General features: G+C 44.6%; 1 protein-coding gene across 1 annotated transcript in view; it reads right to left on the reverse strand.

The window, feature by feature from the left end:
* Positions 1 to 20,613, reverse strand: part of LOC105001714 (keratin, type II cytoskeletal 75) — a 32,166-nt gene that overhangs the window by 10,326 nt on the left and 1,227 nt on the right. Inside the window, exon 2 of the mRNA XM_010858086.1 lies at positions 19,899 to 19,995. Within this exon, the coding sequence (XP_010856388.1) occupies positions 19,899 to 19,995 (97 nt within the window). The remainder of the gene's footprint in view (positions 1 to 19,898; positions 19,996 to 20,613) is intronic.

The raw sequence follows: 20,613 nt of genomic DNA on the forward strand, positions 1-20,613 counted from the left end.
GGCACGCTCCTGCAGGCCTCTGATGGCATTTTCTCGGCATCCACCAACCCTGAGCCCACACTCGGCTCCCCTCCGAAAAAGGCGTAAAAGCCACGCGCTTGTTCCCTGGCATCCCTCCCCCACATGGAAACTCCTTTCCAGTTGCAACTTGATCAGCAGACGAATGAGAAGCACATTAATTGCCTTCAGTCATGTCCTAATCATGCATTTTAAAATGGACTCAGAAAACACTGCCTCATTTCCAAACCGCTCTCTTGGGCCTGGGACCAACTCCCTCCTGTGCAAACATCTTGTGTCAGCCCCAGTGATGGTGGTTCACTGTTTCCTGTTCCTTCTTACCCTTAGGTGTGCGTCTTACTCCTGAACTCTTTCTAGGCTATTAACTCTCAGAGCCCCCTCTCCCAACCCCAACCCTGGCCCAAGCAGTCCCTCCAGATCTTGAAAATCCTGCTCTCCACCCATCTTTCTCAGGAATCCACCCCATTTTCATGGCCCCTTTGCTTTACTCTAAAGCTGCCATCTGTATTGTGCGGGTCACACTGACATTCTGGGGTGTGAGTGTGTGTTCGTGTGAGCACATATGTCCTGTCCACTCCAGTGTAACGTGACCCTTAAGGTCAGGTCCTCTGCCTATGTGGAGAGAAGCTGCAAGAATAGGAAGATGGGTTTGAATCCCAGCCCTGCCACTGCCTAAAGGTGAGACATGGGCCCAGTCATGAAACATCTCCAGGCCTCAATTTGAGTGTCTGTAAAGTGGGGTTTGTGATGACTATTCATGGGAAAATGGATTTTGTAATGCCAAGGACATGCAGATGCTGAGCCAACTCAACAGAGTCTTCTCTCCTGATATAATCACATGTTTGTGAAGGAAATGCCAGCAAGGTGCCCATCCTGAGACAAGTACTCAGTATTTGAAAGCAGCACAATACACATTCTTTTTTCTTTATTAACAGGCTTATGGTCCTGTTGGGAAGACTAAATTGAGACAAATTGAGGAACTTATGAAACGGTGATGCTCCATAAAACACTGACTCTTGTCTCTGTTTGAAGCCGCCTCATCCCTGAAGTGGAGAAGGCAATGGCAACCCACTCCAGTACTTTTGCCTGGAAAATCCCATGGACGGAGGAGCCTGGGAGGCTGCAGCCCAGGGGGTAGTGAAGAGTTGGACACGACTGAGCGACTTCACTTTCACTTTTCACTTTCATGTGTTGGAGAAGGAAATGGCAACCCACTCCAGTGTTCTTGCCTGGAGAATCCCAGGGACGGGGGAGCCTGGTGGGCTGCCGTCTATAGGGTCGCACAGAGTCGGACATGACTGAAGCGACTTAGCAGCAGTAGCAGCAGCATCCCAGAAGTCTCCTTGACCAGCCACTCCTCCTGTTCCTGATCCTTTAATCCTTCATCAGAAAGTCCCATGGCTACACTGAATAGAGGGCTTGTTTATTTTCCCCCGTTAGTCTTAACATTTTTTTAAATTGAAAACTTTTATACAATTTTAAAAGGTTGCTTTGCATTTGCACTTATGACAAAATGTTGGCTATATTCCTCACGTTGTACAACACACCCTTGTAGCCTATCTTACACGCAATAGTTTGTACCTCCCACTCCCCCACAGCTATATTGCCTCTTCCCACTGGTGGTCACTGGTTTGTTTTCTGTATGTGTGAGTCAGTTTCTTTTTTTTTTTTTCATAGCCACTAGTTTGTTGAGTTTTTTATATTCCACATATAAGTGGTATCGTATGGTATTTGTCTTTCTCTGTCTGACTTATTTCACTTCAGCATAGTGTCCTCCAAGTCCATAAGTATTGCTGCAAATGGCAGAATTCTGTTCTTCTTTATGGCTGAGTAGTATTCCATTGTGTATATATATACATTCTTTATCTTCCACATCTTCTTTATTCATTAATCTGTTGATGTACACTTAGATTGCTTTCATATCTTGGCATTTGGAGATAGTGCTATGAGCATAAACATGTGGAGGCTAAACAATATGTTACTAAACAAAAAGCAATCAATGGATCATGGAAAAAATTAAAGAGGAAATCAAAAAATTCCTAGAGTTGAATGAAAATGAAAATAAGCTGATTCAAACCCTTTGGGATGCAGTAAAAGTAGTTTTTTTACATGCTTTAAAAATTGCAGTAGAGTTGATTTACAGTGTTTCAGATGTATAGCAAAGTGATTCAGTTTTGTAACTGCAAAAGCAATTATAAGGGGGCAGTTTATAGCATCCCCGCTGGTCTTGTTGACTGTGTCTCCAACCTCCATAAATTTCAATTGATAAGAAAGCTCCTGGTTCCCTTTCTTCTGCATCTCATCTCCCCATGGAGGGTGGAGGTGAAGTCAGACAGAAATTGTTAGATCTTCTTTTGTCTTGCTGACTTCTTGCCTCTTGCAGTGGCTTTAAAGGATGGGAGAGGGAGAGAGGAGCTGAAATGTATTCTGTTTGTGTTTTGTGCATGAGAAGCCAAGTCCCCATGTGGTAAATGAAAGAGATCAGCATTGTCTAGCTAGAGAGAAGCAGAGCCACATTCTGTGGTCTCTCCATGCAGGGGTCCTTTCAGAGGTGCAGCCTGTGGCTTGGCAGATTCTCCCCAGCCTGAAATGGCAACTTGGCACTCGGAGCAGTGGTTCTCTGTTCTCTGTACTATTTCCTTATTGGGGCTGAGGCCAGGGAGTGGGCCTCTCCTCTATTGAGAGAGTGTTTGAGAGTCTCAGTTTCCACGGGGAACCTGTGAATCATAGCTTTTGTTGATACAGGCCAGGAGGAGCGCAGGAGTTTTCTCGCTTGGTTGCCAAAGTGTCCAGGTCCCAGCTGGGGTGGTGCATGTGTCTGTGGAAGAAAGAAAAAAATGTCTTTGTTTTCTGTACTCATGGCATGATAATCTTTCTCCCAAAAGAAAGGATACTTGTTTTCTGAGCCATGCTGACTAAGCTCTTCAGAGCTTTCCATGGAATAAAAGCTGGTAAAGGGTCAAGGCTGGAAGGGCTTTCACTGACCCATCCATGAGAATGGGGTCACCACAGCCCTTGCCCATTGAGCTTTCCATCTGGAAGCTGCTCCAGGCTGCCTGCCTCCTGGGTCATGCCTTTACTGGCCAAACCCTCTCCTGGGAGCCTATTCCAGGTGTTGCTATTCATCCCATTTCCGACCTTGTTTCCCTCGGCCATCACCTCTTGTCTGGGGTTGCCCACTTCCTTCCTTCCCTCCTTTCTCTCTCTAATTCTCCCACCTGGACCATTGTTTCCAAAGCTAGTTTGTCTTAGGTGCTGACTTTGGTGAAGAAAATGGAAATAGATGAGACTTACCCCTCTTCCTCCTCATTCCCTCTCCTGTAACCATTGACCTCCACTGTGACCTTAACTCTGATGGACAATGTCTATATGAATGCGTAGGACACCCTGGCCCCACAACAGCCTGTGCAAACTTCAGAACTTAGAGACTACTAACACCTCTGCTTTCCTTCCTGCCAATGAGTTTTTTTTGTTTTGGTTTTTAACCTCCTTTATAATTCTGCTTTGAACCTTCCCCCGAGAAGACTTCCTAGTAAACTGCGCCCAAGGACTGCCCCTTCACACCTGTTCCCAGAGCAGGCCTGTGCTTGTGCTTGGCTTGCACATTGGCATGTTTTTCACTTGCTTTGGCTTCCTGGTGGTCTCTGGAGGGGTGGGGTGTGTCCCCTTCCCTTGCCCTGTCTCCTAGCCCCCTACAGAGAATTGTGACTGCAGTTCACTGGATGTAGGTTATCTAGTTTTAAAAAAGAGCTTTAAGGAACACATTCCTTTCTGTTCCCTGAAACTCCTGAATCTCTCCAACCCTGTGTTGTTGGGTTTGTCTGGGAGGAGTTCTCTTGAGGTTTGGGGAGGGGTGGATTCAAAAGATATGGTATGGGCTCTGGTGCCTGAGGCTGGGGGCGACAAACTCCTCTACTCCCTGGTTCCTGCACCTCTGCTCAGGGTGGTCTCTCCTATCCTCAGAGGGATGCTGTCACTCTTGGCTGTGGTAGATTTCAAGGAGACTGACCTGTAGTGGCAACAGGGCTTGAGGCTGGTGGAGCAGGGGAGGAAGGCATGGAGGCATGACTCCCAATGCTATGGGAGTAGAGAACACAGCAAGGAGCTTGGGCTTCCATCCAGGCCAGAGCCAGAGGACGGCAGGCTGGAGGGGGCAGAGGGGATTGGGCCATTCTCTAGAGCAGGCTGCCTGGTGCTTAGAGCCCAGGGTCCTTGGGCACAGAGTCTCCTGGGACTGAGAGTAGGGAAGATAATTCTGTTGGATGGTACCTGAGATATCCCAATGGAAACACTCTTCAACCTTGACTGTTCTTGCCTGTGCAGCTGACTTCCTCCGCCTCTGGCACCACCCAGCTTCCCTTTACAGGTGTCAAACCCTCCAGTGCATGGCACCTTTGCTCTCACATTCTGTGGAAACAATGCAAGGATGAAACTTGCCAGTTGACTTCAAGAAACTACCAAGATTCAGGGCTTGAAACATGTACTTGTGCACAGCCAGACCTCACCTGATCTGTTCCCCTCCACTGCCCACATAACCAGGCTTTCACTTGGGCCCAGATTTGATGGGCAGGTAGAGTCTAGTGTAAGTAAGCAGGTGGCCCTCAAGGTCCCTTCACCAATTTTTAGCACAAATTAAGGTGTTTTCCCATTCAAACTTGTGCTTAACAGAGGCAAGATGGAGCAGTCCCTTCCCTCTTTGATCAAGTGCTTCAGACACACCCAACAGATGTGCCTGTACAAGGCACAGATGGACACAAAGATACTCACGTCCTAAGAACATCCACAAAACAATGATCTACACATGATGTAGTGTATACTGAGTGTGTCAGGATCAAGAGGTGAAGCAAAGGAACAGAGGCAATGTTTAGAGCTGCAGAAGACTTAGGGAGGAGGAAACCAAGGGCAGGAACCATCAAAGGCCACACAGCCATCTGGTAGACCAGCCAGAGCTCCTGCTCCCTTCTGATGCCACATTTGGCCTGAGCCTCCTTCATATCACAGTGCCTGTGAGAAAAGCTCCTTGTTGCCTGGGCCACAGAGCGGGGGTTCTTCCTGGAGGAAGGGGGTGGTATGACACCAGTGTCTCAAGGGCTGTTGCAGTGCAAGCCTATAGGAAGCCTCTGGAAGGATTCCCATGTGTCTTGGCCATCTGCCCCGACCACACTAATGGCCGCCCTTGTCCCCAGGAGGGGGCCCTTCACCAAGTCTCTCTGGTTGGTGCTGAGGAGGAGCTGCCAAACAAGGGCCCTGTTGTGAGAGGAAAGTGGTGGGGGAGAGCCCCTGTAGCTTTTCCTGGGCTCTCTGTGAAGAGAGAAACATACTACGTAGGACGGCACTTTGGCGAGGGAATCATGGCTCGTTGCCATGGCCTGTGGGCACAAGCTGGGTGGGCTGGGTGATACTTGAGCACCAAGGGAGACTCTTTACACCATCCCTTTGCCTCATTACGGGGCTTGGGGCTTGCTGTCGAGGGTGGGTGTGTGTGTCACCAGCTGGGAAGTGATAGCCAAAAGTGTCAGCCTTACCCCCGCACTGAGTTCGCTACCACCTCAGTGTCTTGTGAACTTGAACATCACAGAAACACTCTCCTCCTTCCTGCTTTCTAGCCTCATCCTCTCAGCCCCAGTTATTCTGAAGTGAGCCATCAGACAAGGTGTAGTTGTTCATTTATTTATTCATTCAACAAATATTTGTGGAACTTACAATGTACTCAGCACTGGGATATGAGAGTGAAGAGGGTCCCATCACTCACACTGCATCCAGGGGACAGACCACTATGATAGTGTCACCGTATGGATAGGAGAAGGCACAGGACATGTCTGGGGAGCTCTGACAGACCTGCCAGGTGTCTAGGAGGCCAAGTCACGTCCCTGGGGTATAGACCCCAGGCCCCTGATGTTTGCCTGGGACCCAGAAAACTTCACAAGGTATGGTTACAGAGGTCCCTATTTTATGGATGAGGGGAGTGGGGCCAACATCCCATTGGAAGCTGAGAGTAAATCTGGAGCTGGCACTCTTGTCCCCTGTCTCTTAGCATAGGGTTTGTGCCCCTGCCACCCTAACCCAAGCTGGATAAGAAGTTCTGCATGATTCCTACCCCCAGGTGCTTACTGGGCTGTGAGGAAGATAAAATTGGTGTATGTATATGAAACAATAAAAGTCATACAAAGTGGCACATATAATTTAAAAAGATGCAATTCTGAGCAGCATGGCTGAAGGCAGGCTGGATGCTGAGGGATGCAGAGGAGCCTCCTGAGCACTCGAGGGGAGGCTGGGGGAGCTGCCTTGACTTAACATTTCTCACAAAGAAATTGTAGAGTGAATCCATCCATGGATCCTCGAGATGGGATTGCAACGATCTGCTGAACGCATACCCACCTGGTCTGTAAAGCTGTGTTCCTGTCTGAGACATCTCGGTGTCACATTATTTACCTGGATATTGCCATAAGCAGGAGCTTCTGGATGTGGGGCTGTGTATTCACCATCCCCTGGAGGGCTGGGTACGTGGACATCCAGACTGGGCCTTGGAGTCTCTGCCTCATTCTGAACTCTCTGATACCCAACTGACTTGCTGGCACTGAGTGAGTACACCCTGATGATGAGGATGGCATTGGGAAACCAAGAGCCATTAAGCTAGGAGCGACTGCCTCCAGGTAACAGGGGAACAGGTAGCTCTCCGTGCTCTGCCTAAAGATAGTAAATTTCCGAAAACCCAGACACAAAGGGATGAAATATAGGACCTGTGATTTGTTACTGCAAAACAAGTTTTCTTTTTGAAAGACTCAGCAGAAGACACCGCCAGCTGGTCGGCTCTCCCCGTGTACACCCAAAGTGTGATTGGTTGATACACAACCACCCAGGAGGGCTTCTAGGAAAAAGCCCACTGCAAAACCCCATGTTTTTCTGGAATATGATGGGATGAAATAGTTTCCACAGAACATACCAGCACCATATTTGTGATACAAGTTTCACTGAGTGCCCAGAACATCGCTCTCACCTCCCTCCCTGGAAAAGGGCTAAAATGGTGTGTGACCCCACTGGCAGATGCCCCAGCACCCTCTGTGATTCTCCCTGGGGGATATTCTGAATATGCTCCCATCAGGCCAATGAGAGACACTCATTCCTTTTAAAGGAAGGCTTCAAAGTGCTTTCCATTTGCCCCAGGCACTGGTTTGTTAAGCAAGAGTTGGCCAACCTGGAGTGAGCCCAGAGACCAACGCACATGATGAAAGTGTTGGGAAATAGGAGTTGTGAGGAGAGGGAAAAGGCAGGATGTGAGGAGGCCGTCTGCTTCTTGGATTCTGTTAGAGCCACCAGGGAATACACTTCAACTCAACAGGACGAATTCAACTCATAATCAAAGGGCTTCTATGATCTAATGGTAAACACAGACATCCTCTCTCCAGAGAAATCGTGCGATTTCCGGAGATTGTTTCAGGAATGATTGAGAGGGTGTGATTCTATAATAAATGGAGTTCTTTTTGTTTGCTTGTTTTGTTTTTCTGGACATTAGTCTCTTTGACATTAGTACCTATATGCTTCACCTTGATAAGGTTGTTTAGATATTGTGGCATTTTATGGATTTAGTTCTAAAATGTAGCCTATCCATATTTTTAAAAACTTGCCCTTCACTCGAAGGAATTGACACTCATGCAGCCTCTCAGAAGCTGGACCCGCCATTGTTCATGTACCTTCATATTTTGCATTCACCACTTTTGCCTTTTAGTTCTCATGTTGTATAGTATATGTGTGTGTTTATGGGTATAGTTCTAGCTCTGCCAGATGAGAGGGTTTTTTTTTCAAGAGTAGGCACATAATTCAGTTGAATCCAACATATGTTTAATAATGAACTTGCATATGTGTGCTAAGTCACTTCAGATGTGTCCCACTCTTCACGACCTCATGAACTGTAGCTTACCAGGCTTCTCTGTCCGTGGGATTCTCCAGGCAAGAATACAGGAGGGGCTTGCCACGCCCTCCTTCAGGGGATCTTCCCAACCCAGGGATCGAGCCCATGTCTCCTGGGGCTCTTGCATTGCAGGTGAATTCTTTACCACTGAGCCACTAGGGAAGTCTAACAATGCGCTTCCCTGCCTTTAAATTATCTATAGCGTCCAGAAGCTAGCTCAACCACAGGTAACCTTACACTGTACTGCTGAGTGACTTTGCTGGGTTGCTGAGTGACACAGAGCATTTATGAGAAAATAATGAGGTTTCAAAAACATGTTTTGAGATAAGGGTAATACAGGCTAAAGATAGTCACACTGCAGTCATCACTGCCCCATCACTGAAGAATAAGTGAGAAGTCAAAGTGGAGAAAATAGGCTGCAGAAACTGCTAAGGCTCTCAGGAGGAGGAAAGACAAAATAAAGCTTGGATGAAGTTCATATCCAGGGGAGGAGCGAGCAGGGCATTGTGCCAGCTTGGGCAAAAGCAGTCATTCCTCATCTTGCCAGTGTGGGCTGGCAGTCTCAGGCTCAAGGGCAATCCAGCTTGGTTTTTGCTGTTGGGGTGGGGTATGTCACCAGCTGATGTCATGAACCAGCAGACATCCCAGTGAGGTGAGGAGCCCACTCCCGGGTCTGTTCTTAGCACCCCAACTAAGCAATGGCAGCAAGCAAAGTCAGCAGGGGCTGGAGCCGTGGGAAGGAAGTCCCTCCTGGTCCACACCTGCACCTCTCCCCACAGCCAGAGGGGGCACTGATGGAGCCAGAGTCCGTGGGCAAGACTGCACCACCCTAGCACTGGGGAAGAGCACAGTTTATGCCAAGGGACGGGTCAGTTCTTGGATCCTGGCTCCGTCTCTTTCTTGCACGTCATCATTAGAACTGGGGAAAAGTTTAGCAAGGTGGTCGGGTACAGGAATTAGTAACTCTCATTCACTACCTTCCAGTGATTAGAAAACATGACGGAAAAGAAGAGGTTCTAATTCACAACTGTGAAAGGAACTGACGCTCGCGCAGCCTCTCTGAAGTTGGACCTGCCATTGTTCATGTACATTCATACTTTGTATGCACAACCTTTGCCTTTTAATTCCTATGTTGTGTGAGTGTGTGTGTGTGTGTGTGTGTGTTTATGGGTGTAGTTCTGGCTCTGCCAGGTGAAAAGGTTTTTTTTTTTCCAAGAGAAGGCACATAATTCAGTTGAATCCAATATGTGCTTGGACTCAAGCACGCACGCACATAAGTGTGTTGTTAGAAACTGTAAAATCCCTAGGGAAACTTATTAGCAACAGCAACCACGAAACAAAACACATAATAATTACAAAAAGAACAGTGAAAGCAAGCAATGAGTAGAAATCAGTGTATCAAAAGCCATCGTGGAATAGAAAGCCTTAGTAACGACAATGGTGTGATTGCACAAAGAGGTAAATGGGACACTACAGAAAAAGTATGAATTCAACATGTAATAAAAGTAGTATTTCAGTGTAGTAAAGGAGCATATATATATACACACATATATATAATAATGTAGCAAGAAAGTTCAAAAAGGAAAAGAACATTTACTCAAATTTCTACTCATTGGAATCTATCACTATCAATATTTTGACTTATGTTTGCCTTCACCCTTTATCCTCATTAACATCATTTAATAAATCACATACATAGTAAATAAGCACAACATCCTTTAGAAAAATCTATGGCTACAGTTCTGGCTAAAATGGCCAAACAGCTGGCTGTTTCCCTCCTCCAGGATCAAGTCTAAGCAATTACAGAAACAAATGGAAGTCCTGATGCTAGGGATCACCAATGGTGACACATAACTGTGAGAAACCCAGGAAAGCCCAAGGCTGTTTGAACTGATCTGTGTGGGAGTTTGGTCTTTACCTATTGTCTGTCTCTTCCCAGTGGGAATTTGGAGCAGCAGCTCAACCACCTGTGTCCTTGTCTGTGGTTCAATATGTCTGTAGTTCACAGGTAGGATTGCCCTATTTAATAAATAAAAATAAAAGATATGCAGTTCAATTTTAAGTTCAGAGAAACAGCAAATTATTTTTTTAGTATAGGTAAGTTCTGTACAATATTGAGGACATGTGTGCATGTGTGCTAAGCTGCTTCAGTCATGTATGACTCTGCGACCCCATGGACCGTAGCCTGCCAGTCTTCTCTGTCTATGGGATTCTCCAGGCAAGAATACTGGAGCGGATTGCCGTACTCTCCTCCAGGGGATCTCCCCGACCTAGGGATTGAACCTGTCTCTTATGTCTCCTGCATTGGCAGGCAGGTTCTTTACCACTAGAGCCATCTGGGAAGCCCCACTGCGGACAAACTTATGCTAAAATGTTTTTGTTGTTTGTATGAAATTCAGGTTTCACCAGGCAGCCTCTGTTTTGTCTGGTGGCCCTATTCACAGCTGACAGGGATAGTGATGCTACCCCCAGTGGCAAGCTGCTGGTATGTAGTTGGCTTCCCCAGAACTGGGGACATACCTGACCCTCATTCCAGGGTGGTGAGGAAGGCCTGTAAGTTAACTGCTGTCACGGAGAGCTTCACGTGGGGAGGGGAAGCAGAGTCTGTGCCTGGCTCATTAGTAAGTTTCCCTACCAGCTTTTGGGATTTTATGCTGCTTGGAAGTTCCTAACCTCTACTTCCATCCCTTGACTCAAACCCTACAGCTGCATTTTGGCAGGGTAAAGAGGTCACTAATCCTCAGAAGTGTTAATTTAAAAAAATTCCACACACACAAAAAATAAAAAAATAAAATTGCACAACGTGAGCTGTGAGTTAAGTTTTATTTGGGGGCAAAATGAGGACTATAGCCCAGGAGACAGCACCTCAGCTGAGAAACTGTTCCAAAGAAGCAGGGTGGAAGGTCAGTATATATGTGATTTTGGTCAAGGGGGAATAATATGTGCAATCAAACACATATTTTTCCAGAAGGTTTCTCTAGTCTCATGAAGCTTTCTGCTCATCATGAGAAACAGTCATCACTGTGAAGGATTTTAGTGCTTTTCTAGATATGAGGAGATACAGTAATTGGGCGCATAAAATCAGCTCCTGAAAATATTTAACTCCCTGATGACCTGCCCTGCCAGTTTCTCCCCAAGCACAGGGTGCCTTGTTTCTGCTCTCCACCCTAAACTCCTTTCAGGGAGTGTTGAAGGTCAGCAGCACACGACTTAACCCTTGTAGAGGTAGATGGCAAGTGCCCATGGCAAGTGCCAATTTGCAGTTGACAAGAAGTACCCCCTAGCTCCAAAGTTTCTGCCTAGTGACCTGCTCAGCTGAAAGACCCTTGCCCACCTGTAGACAACCACAGAACAAGGCTAGATTGCCACTTGATCCATGACCCAGGGCAGAGGGTTCCTGCCGTGGCTTCAAAGTAGCAAATTATTGTAACAGAATTGGCTCTTGTTGTTCTTAGGGAATTTTCCTTTACTTTTTATTCTTTTGCATATAGATAGGACCTGGTTGAAAAGCCTGACTAGCCAAATTCTAGAATAAGCTTGTGTAAACTTGGCTGTTTCTGTTTAAAAGTAAAAAATCATAACCTCCAAAGAAGACATACAGATGGCTAACAAACACATGAAAAGATGCTCAACATCACTCATTATCAGAGAAATGCAAATCAAAACCACTATGAGGTACCATTTCACACCAGTCAGAATGGCTGCGATCCAAAAGTCTACAAGCAATAAATCCTGGAGAGGGTGTGGAGAAAAGGGAACCCTCTTACACTGTTGGTGGGAATGCAAACTAGTACAGCCACTATGGAGAACAGTGTGGAGATTCCTTAAAAAACTGGAAATAGAACTGCCTTATGATCCAGCAATCCCACTGCTGGGCATACACACTGAGGAAACCAGAAGGGAAAGAGACACGTGTACCCCAATGTTCATCGCAGCACTGTTTATAATACAGGACATGGAAGCAACCTAGATGTCCATCAGCAGATGAATGGATAAGAAAGCTGTGGTACATATACACAATGGAGTATTACTCAGCCATTAAAAAGAATACATTTGAATCAGTTCTAATGAGGTGGATGAAACTGGAGCCTATTATACAGAGTGAAGTAAGCCAGAAAGAAAAACACCAATACAGTATACTAACGCATATATATGGAATTTAGAAAGATGGTAACAATAACCCTGTGTACGAGACAGCAAAAGAGACACTGATGTATAGAACAGTCTTATGGACTCTGTTGGAGAAGGAGAGGGTGGGGAGATTTGGGAGAATGGCATTGAAACATGTATAATATCATGTATGAAACGAGTCGCCAGTCCAGGTTTGATGCACGATACTGGATGCTTGGGGCTGGTGCACTGGGACGATCCAGAGGGAGGGTATGGGGAGGGAGGAGGGAGGAGGGTTCAGGATGGGGAACACAGGTATACCTGTGGTGGATTCATTTCGATATTTGGCAAAACTAATACAATATTGTAAAGTTTAAAAATAAAATAAAATTAAAAAAAAAGAAAATGTTAAATTAACTTTTCAAAAAAAAAAATCATAACCTTGACACAGATATATGGGAAGATCTGAATAAACCTCTAACACTGATCTTGCTTGTAAAGAATTTTACGGTGAAAATGGTTTTTGGATATCCTGTCACAAAAGGAAAATGTTCCCAACCAGAACCACCTTCATGCTAATCTGATGTCATCTGTCAACTTGGACCGTTTTTCAATCTCTTTTTTCTTTTTTTCGCCAATAGCATTTCAAAGCAAAGTCTCTAAACAACACTGTTCAGAGGTTTTATTAATTTATTTCATTGATTTTTTTGATAGCATCATTTTATTTCAACATTATGGAGATATAATTTACAGACAGTCAAATTCACTGTACCCCTCAGGGTACAGTTTTATGAATTTTAACCAGCATTTGTTGAAAGTTCTTCAGTTGATACCAAATATCTTTGGGTGAAAGGAAATCCATTCCAACTCATTAAGCACCACATGGTTTTAAGCCCATCCACCAAGATCTGGAATATTCCTTTTCTGTACCCATCAGCTTGACTGATGCATATTAGATGTTGTAACAAAGTGATAGCTTTATGGCAAAAATTGGTATTATCACAGAGAGGGATCAAACATTTCACCTTCCTACCAACTATCCTCTGTTCCACTGGATCAGTGCAGAGATTTTCCAGTGATGGGTGGGGGCTGTGAAGGGTATCTCTGAGAAAGTCTCAGAGATCAGATGGGGACCAAGTGGAGATGGAAAAACAAACATCTCAGTTAGCAGATCATGCTGATCCAGTTTGCAGGAACCCAGCTAATGTATTTTCAAAGACTTCATTTTAAAACTTATTTTTTACTGAAATATAGTTAAATTACAAGTTCTGTTAATTACTGCTACACAGCACTGATTTGGCTTTGTATGCATACGTATACATTCTTTTGCATATTCTTCTCCATTATGGCTTATCACAGGATATTGAATATACTTCCCTGTGCTACACAGTAGACCCTTGTTATTGTTGTTGTTGTTCAGTCACTCAGTCGTGTCCGGCTCTTTGTGACCCCATGGACTGCAGCACGCCAGGCCTCCCTGTCCTTCACCATCTCCCAGAGCTTGCTCAAACTCATGTTCATTGAGTCAGTGATGCCATCCAAGCATCTTGTCCTCTGTCATTCCCTTCTCCTCCTGTCTTCAATCTTTCCCAGCATCTGGGTATTTTCTAATCAGTCAGCTCTTTGTATCAGGTGGCCAAAGTATTGGAGCTTCAGCTTCAGCATCAGTCCTTCCAATGAATATTCAGGGTTGATTTTCTTTAGGATTGACTGGTTTGATCTTCTTACAGTCCAAGGGATTTTCAAGAGTCTTCTTCAACACCACAGTTCAAAAGCATCAATTATTTGGTGCTCAGGCTTCTTCATGGTCCAACTCTCACATCTATATGTGACTACTGGCAAAACCATAGCTTTGACTACATGGGCCTTTGTTGGCTAAGTAATGTCTCTGCTTTTTAGGATTGCTGTCTAGGTTTGTCATAGCTTTTCTTCCAAGGAACAAGCGTTTTTTAATTTCATGGCTGCAGTCACCATCTGCAGTGATTTTGGAGCCTATTTCCATTGTTTCCCCATCTATTTGCCATGAAGTTTGCATTTACTAATCCCAAACTCCCACTCCTACCCTCTGCCACCACCCACCCACCCTCTTGGCAACCACCAGTCTATTCTGTATGTCCCTGATTTTGCTTCTGTTTCAAAGATAAGTTCATTTTTTAGATTCATATTTTAGATATTAATATTTCTAAAATATTTAGTCATATTTTAGATTCCACATACAAGTGACATCATATGGGGTTTGGCTTTGTCTTTCTGACTTATTTCACTCAGTATGATAATCTCTAGTTGCATGCATGTTGCTGCAAGTGGCATTATTTTATTATTTTTTATGACTGAGTGGTATTCCATTATGTATATGTACCACACCTTCTTTATCCATTCATTTGTTGTTGGACATTGAGATTGCTTCCATGTTTTGGCTATTGTGAATAGTGCCACTATGAATGTAGGGATGTACATATCTTTTTTAAGTATAGTTTTGTCTGGATATATGCCTGGGAGTTGGATTGCTGGGTCATAAGGTAATCCTATTTTTAGTTTTCTGAGGAACCTCCATACTGTTTTCCATGGTGGTTGAACCACCAACAGTGTAGAGAGGGTTCCCTTTTTCCACTCCCTCTCCAGCATTTGTTATTTGTAGACTTTTTAATGATGACCATTTGGACCATTCTGAGGTGGTACCTCATTGTACTGATAACTTTGATTCGCATTTCTCTAACTATTAGTGATGCTGATCTTTTCATTTGCCTATGGGCCATCTCTATTTCTTCCTTGGAGAAATGTTTCTTTGGGTCTTCTCTCATTTTCTGATTGGACTGTTTTTGTTGTTTTTTTTTGTATGAGCTGTTTGTATATTTTGAAAACTAAGCCCTTGTCAGACACAGCATTTGCAAATATTTTCTCTCATTTGGTAGATTTTCTTTATATTTTGTTTATGGCTTCCTTTGCTGTACAAAAGCTTATAAGTCTGATTAGGTTCCTTTTGTTTTTGTTTCTATTGCCTTGGGAGACTGACCCAAGAAAATATTAGTACTGTTTATGTCAGAGGATGTTTTGCCTGTGTTCTCTTTTAGGGGCTTTATGATGTCATGTCCTGTGTTTCAGTCTTCAAGCTATTTTGAGTGTATTTTTGTGTATGGTGAGAGGGCATGTTCTAAATTCATTGATTTACACATAGGTGTCCAACTTTGCCAACACCACTTGCTGAAGAGACTGCTTCAAAAACTCCATTTTGAGAAAAAGCTGAATGGCAGAGAGCCAAATATTTGGCAGAGAGCCAAATACCCTGTGGGTGGATACTCGTCCACCCACAGGACTGAGTATCACATGATGTTAACCAACAGAGCTGGGTATGAGACAGGTTAAGTCATCAGTGGGGCTAAGAGGTGGTTCTACAAAGATGAGGATCTCTGAGTGGGATAAGAAAATTTCAGGACCAGTACATGAGCATAAATACAGTCTAACACAGAATCTTTTTATTATAAATCTGCTTTCTTCAACACAACAAAAGAAAGCAAAGAGAGCAAAGCATCGCAGGGATATCTGAGAGGGTGGCGTCAATACCATGTAGAGACACTGCAGAAGAAAATAACTTATTCATTCTTGTGAGGAACTCTTGAGTCTTGTTAGAATGGATAGGATAATTAAAATTAAAGGGAAGAGTCCCTGCTCTGATAGCACGATGTAGATTGAGTTTCAGTTTTCAAGGCGGGCGTAAGCCATTTTCTTCCCAGAATCATGGTAGACTGACGAAAATGATGATAAGATGGGAACATCAATAGGATGTCTACATATCTCCACGACACTGACTGTTGACCTTCTGATGGTGAATAAGGGAAGCTCAGATGAAGTTGGTATAGAGAGAGGAAATGAGAACTTTGCTATTTCAGCTCTAACTCCTAGGCCAAGAGAAGTCGGAGGCAGGAGAGAGGCGGCATCCTAAGGAATGAGCAATGCAGCTGGACAGGGGACCTGAGACAATGTGGGACCAAATACCAATAGGATGACTTCGGCGCTTTTAGATCTTCCTGCTGGAGGAGACGGAGGTGGTGGTATATTTGATGGTGGAACTGCTGCCCCCAGAGGAGCTGAAACCAGCCCCCTATGGCTCTGCCACTGCCAGAACTGAAGCCACTTCCAAGACTGTGAGTGCTGCTGTAAGGCTTGCCACTGCCACTGTGCAGGCCTCAGCCGCTGCTGACACCATTGACACTGCTATAGCCACTGGAGACGGTGAAGTGCACGTGGCCGTTGTCTGTCTCAGATCGGTCTCCGGATTATGTGGGTTAAGCTCAGCAGTCTCCTGCTTGATTTCATGCAGTTCATCCCTTTGTGTGTCTATCTTGACCTGCAGCGACTTATACTGTATCCAGAAGGACAGAGAAGCCGTGTGCACGGGGGGAGATGCAGTGTTTCTGGCCTTTCATGTGCCAACAGTGGCTTTCGATCCCCAGCCCTCTAATAAACTCATACCAAATGATGTGACTTCTTTTCTAGAAAAAAATAGGTGGTACAAGAGTGTTTGCTGCTTCACAATTGAATAGTTCTGTTTGATCACCGAGCATCTAGTTTTTCAATTACCTGTGATGTTCTTTGTGATATCTAAGGGATTTCATAATCAGAAAGAGGTTGAAAGCAAAACTCAGTAGGGCAATGTCATTAAACTTTTTTCTTTTTGTTCAATAGGCCTTATTGCAAATTCTTTAATTGTCTACTTGAATGGAGCAATGACAGACACCCTATGAGATCACCCAGTGTCTTTGTATTTCAGACTCCACACAAAAAACTGCAGTTAAGCTGGTGCAGCTGAGTGTAACCAACTGTGAGCAGGGAGTGAGGGGCACAGAATTCCTCTCCCATTGCTGGAAACTGCTCACTCTTTTTGGTATAAGGACTTGGCCTCATTTGAGCAATCTTCCCTATAGGCTTTCGCCCTCAGAGATGATGCTATCCGGGTCCAGATTATGCTGGTTGTCCATGAAGAGGACTATGAAAAGGTCTAAGTTCTGAGATTGCATCTGAGGGAACTCCTACGAGATATGGATTGTCAGTACCTCTGCTCCCAGTGATACATCTATGAAATCCACCCCCCAGCATTCCATGCACTCAGACCCTTAAGCAGAAAAACAAACAGGGTGAGGAGCTCACCATCTCAAAGTAGGAATGTAAGAGAACAACTTGATCGATAAAGGTACTTATCTTGGTGTGCACTTCAGCCTCATTCATGCAGCATCTACCTCCTGGGAGAGGAGAAACAACTCAGACTCAGCTGACCCCCACTCCCAGCCCACCCAACATCTTCTCTTCCCAGATGTGGGCTCTTCTAGCCTTCAACAAAAGGTTGGGGACACCTAACCTTGCTAAGCTCAGTTTCTTCAGTGTTACAAATTGATTCGGTGCTTATTTATTTCTTCATTTCCAGAAAGAGAGGATGAGGAGAGATGCTTGAGCCAATTCATAAAGGATTTTGAAAAAACCTGTTCTGACCCAACATTTTTTCATTAAAATGGATAATTGTTGAGTGGAACTATCAGTCCAAGGAGCCTAAGAAGTGACTATTCTCTCATCTTTTCCCCTAGTATTGGGGATATGTACTTGATAATGAAGTCTATTGCCCATTTTGTTCATTCGTATTTTTCTTAGGCAATGTATTTATTTTTAATTAATTTTTATTGGAATAAAGTTGCTTTACAATGTTGTGTTAGTTTCTACTACTGCCAAGTGAATCAGTTATATGTATACATATATCCCCTCTTTTCTGGATTTCTTTCCCATTTAGGTCACCACAGAGCACTGAGTAGAGTTCCCTGTGCTGCACTGTAGGCTTTCATTAGTTATCTATTTTTTAAAAAACTTTTTATTTTGTATTGGAGTATAGCTGATTGACAATGCTGTGATAATTTCAGGTGAGCAGTGAAGGGACTTAGCCATACATATACATATATCCATTCTCCCCCAAACTCCCCTCCCATCCAGGTTGCCACATAACATTGAGCAGAGTTACATGTGCTATGCAGTAGGTCCTTGTCAGTTATCCATTTTAAATATAGCAGTATTACAATACGACCTTCCCGTACTTTCTTGCTGTCCCTTCTCCCATCTTCCCCCCCCAACCCCAGGAACCAAAATTTCTTTCTCTAAGTCTGTGAGTCTGTTCCTGTTTAGACAACAATTTACAATTTTCATTTCCACTGGATATTTTTTTAAGCCATCATGGCCACAACTGAACCTAGTCACTCAGTAGACTAAGTGTGGATTTCAGAAAGCTTAAGTATTTCCTGTAATCTACTTGTTCCTGAAGTTCTCCACCAGATCCTGCATGAGCTCTGAATCTGGGCAGTCACTAAAAAAAGAGAAGATAATCCTTCCACTCCCTGAGGTTGTTGATGTACTACTCAAACATAGTCACTAGGGTCAGCCTCACGGGCTTGGGTCCCTGCTCCTGAGGCAGGGTCCTCTTGGTGTCCAGGCGCTTGTTTCTCCAGGAACTACATCTGGAGGAAGGCAAGAGAGCCATTTCTTGGAGATAGAGAGCAAGAAGCGTCCGTATTACTAGGTTTCCAAGAAGGCTGCAGTGGTGTCCATGGTGCTGGGCTATTAAGAGAATACAGAGACTCAGATTGGGAGGTATGCTCCCCTAATCTTCTTCCTTCTAAACTGACAGATCTCGCTGATGAAATTCCCCCATGGATTTTTGAGCTGTTCCTGCCCTATAAGTAAGTGTGCCTATATCAGTGAATTTTCATCACTTCCTCTCTTTATTTTGGCAAGCAGAATCAAAATTTCAGTTTAAAATGGTTTCTATCCTATATAATATACAAAGCTTTTATTTTCTAGTGGATTTCAGTCAAAGGGATGTTAAATGTTGTCTAATGATTAACTACTAATCTAAACTCACATTTAGTGCTTGTATCTCTTCTAAAGCATTGTTATAGGTGGCCATGCTCTGTTTCTAGAATAGCTTCTTTTTAAAAGCAAATTATAAATATTTACACATCTCAAACATTTCTTCTTCTCATCTGTATGGAATTTTTTTTTTTTTAACTTTTCTTCTCTTTTTTTTCCCTTCCTACTAGAAAGGTGGGCCAGAACCTCAGAGTAGGTGGTGACTGGCCTTTTCTTTGTATCCCATTGTAGACCTATTAGTGGTAAGTGTTAATCTATTTCATTCTTTCCTTTCTTTTTCTCTGCTTCAGGGTTATCAAGAGTTGACAATGTTTCCTAGGCAGGTATGAGAGAAATTTGCAGGATCTAAATAATTTCCATCATCTCCTGCCTGTGATACACATGGAACCTGTCCTGCATGCCTGTAGAGAGCTCCTCTGAGTCCCCTCCTCTCTTTTCCCCAAGTCTCCCCGGATAGGACATTAGTTGGCTCTCTTGGGCGCTCTGCAATCCCCATTGGGGCAGATACTCCCAGCTCACCTTGTCGATGAAGGAGGCAAACTTGTTGTTAAGGGTCTTGATCTGCTCCCGCTCCTCAGTCCTCACCCGCTGGATGGTGGGGTCGATTTGCAGGTTGAGGGGAGTCAGGAGACTCTGGTTGACGGTGACCTCTTGGATGCCTCCAGGGGGAAACACAGGGAAGCCAGAGCCTCCATAGCCACCTCCAAAGTCAGCTTCCCCACCGAGCCCAAAGCCGCTACCAGCCCTAGTACCAAAACCAAATCCACTTCCGGCTCCACCCCTGAAGCCATAGCCAACTCCAATTCTGCCGCCATAGCCACCACCGATGACACAGCTGCCCCCTGTGATGGAGATCCTCTTGGAGCCTCCCAGGTTATAGAGGTTGTGGCTGCCAAAGCCAGCTCCTCCACACACTCCAGCGAGGCCACCACTGCCCTTGGAGTGGGACAGGGACACGCTGCTGAAGCCAGAGTGGCAGACCCCAGGGACTCTGGCTGAGCTGGCACTGAAGCCCCTGCAGCTGCTGCTTTGGGTCTTCACGGTGGATTTAGTTCCTGAGGAAGAAGAGGTTAAGAAGGGCATGAAAGGAAAAGTATGAGATGAGCTTCCAGTAGCTAGAGTGAAAGGAAGAATGGGCTGGGCTCAGCCCTGGAAGGTGAGCCTGAGACTGGGAAGGACTGGGCTTTATAAACAATGAAATGATACTTTGGTTATTAGAAAGGATAAGAAATAAGAAGGCTGCTTCTTGGCTTCCTTTAACAAAGGAAAAAATTCTCCTGCATTTGACCTTTGATATCAGTACGAGACTATTCTCAATTAACTGAGGCTAGGAGTTAGAAAAACATCTATTTCTGCTTTATTGACTATGCCAAAGCCTTTGACTGTGTGGATCACAATAAACTGTGGAAAATTCTGAAAGAGATGGGAATACCAGACCACCTGACCTGCCTCTTGAGAAATCTGAATGCAGGTCAGGAAGCAACAGTTAGAACTGGACATGGAACAACAGACTGGTTCCAAGTAGGAAAAGGAGTACATCAAGGCTGTGTATTGTCACCCTGCTTATTTAACTTATATGCAGAGTACATCATGAGAAACACTGGACTGGAAGAAACACAAGCTGGAATCAAGATTGCTGGGAGAAATATCAATAACCTCAGATATGCAGATGT

Source organism: Bison bison, unplaced genomic scaffold (genome assembly GCF_000754665.1).
Source record: "Bison bison bison isolate TAMUID 2011002044 unplaced genomic scaffold, Bison_UMD1.0 scf7180017864383, whole genome shotgun sequence".
NCBI lineage: Eukaryota > Metazoa > Chordata > Mammalia > Artiodactyla > Bovidae > Bison > Bison bison.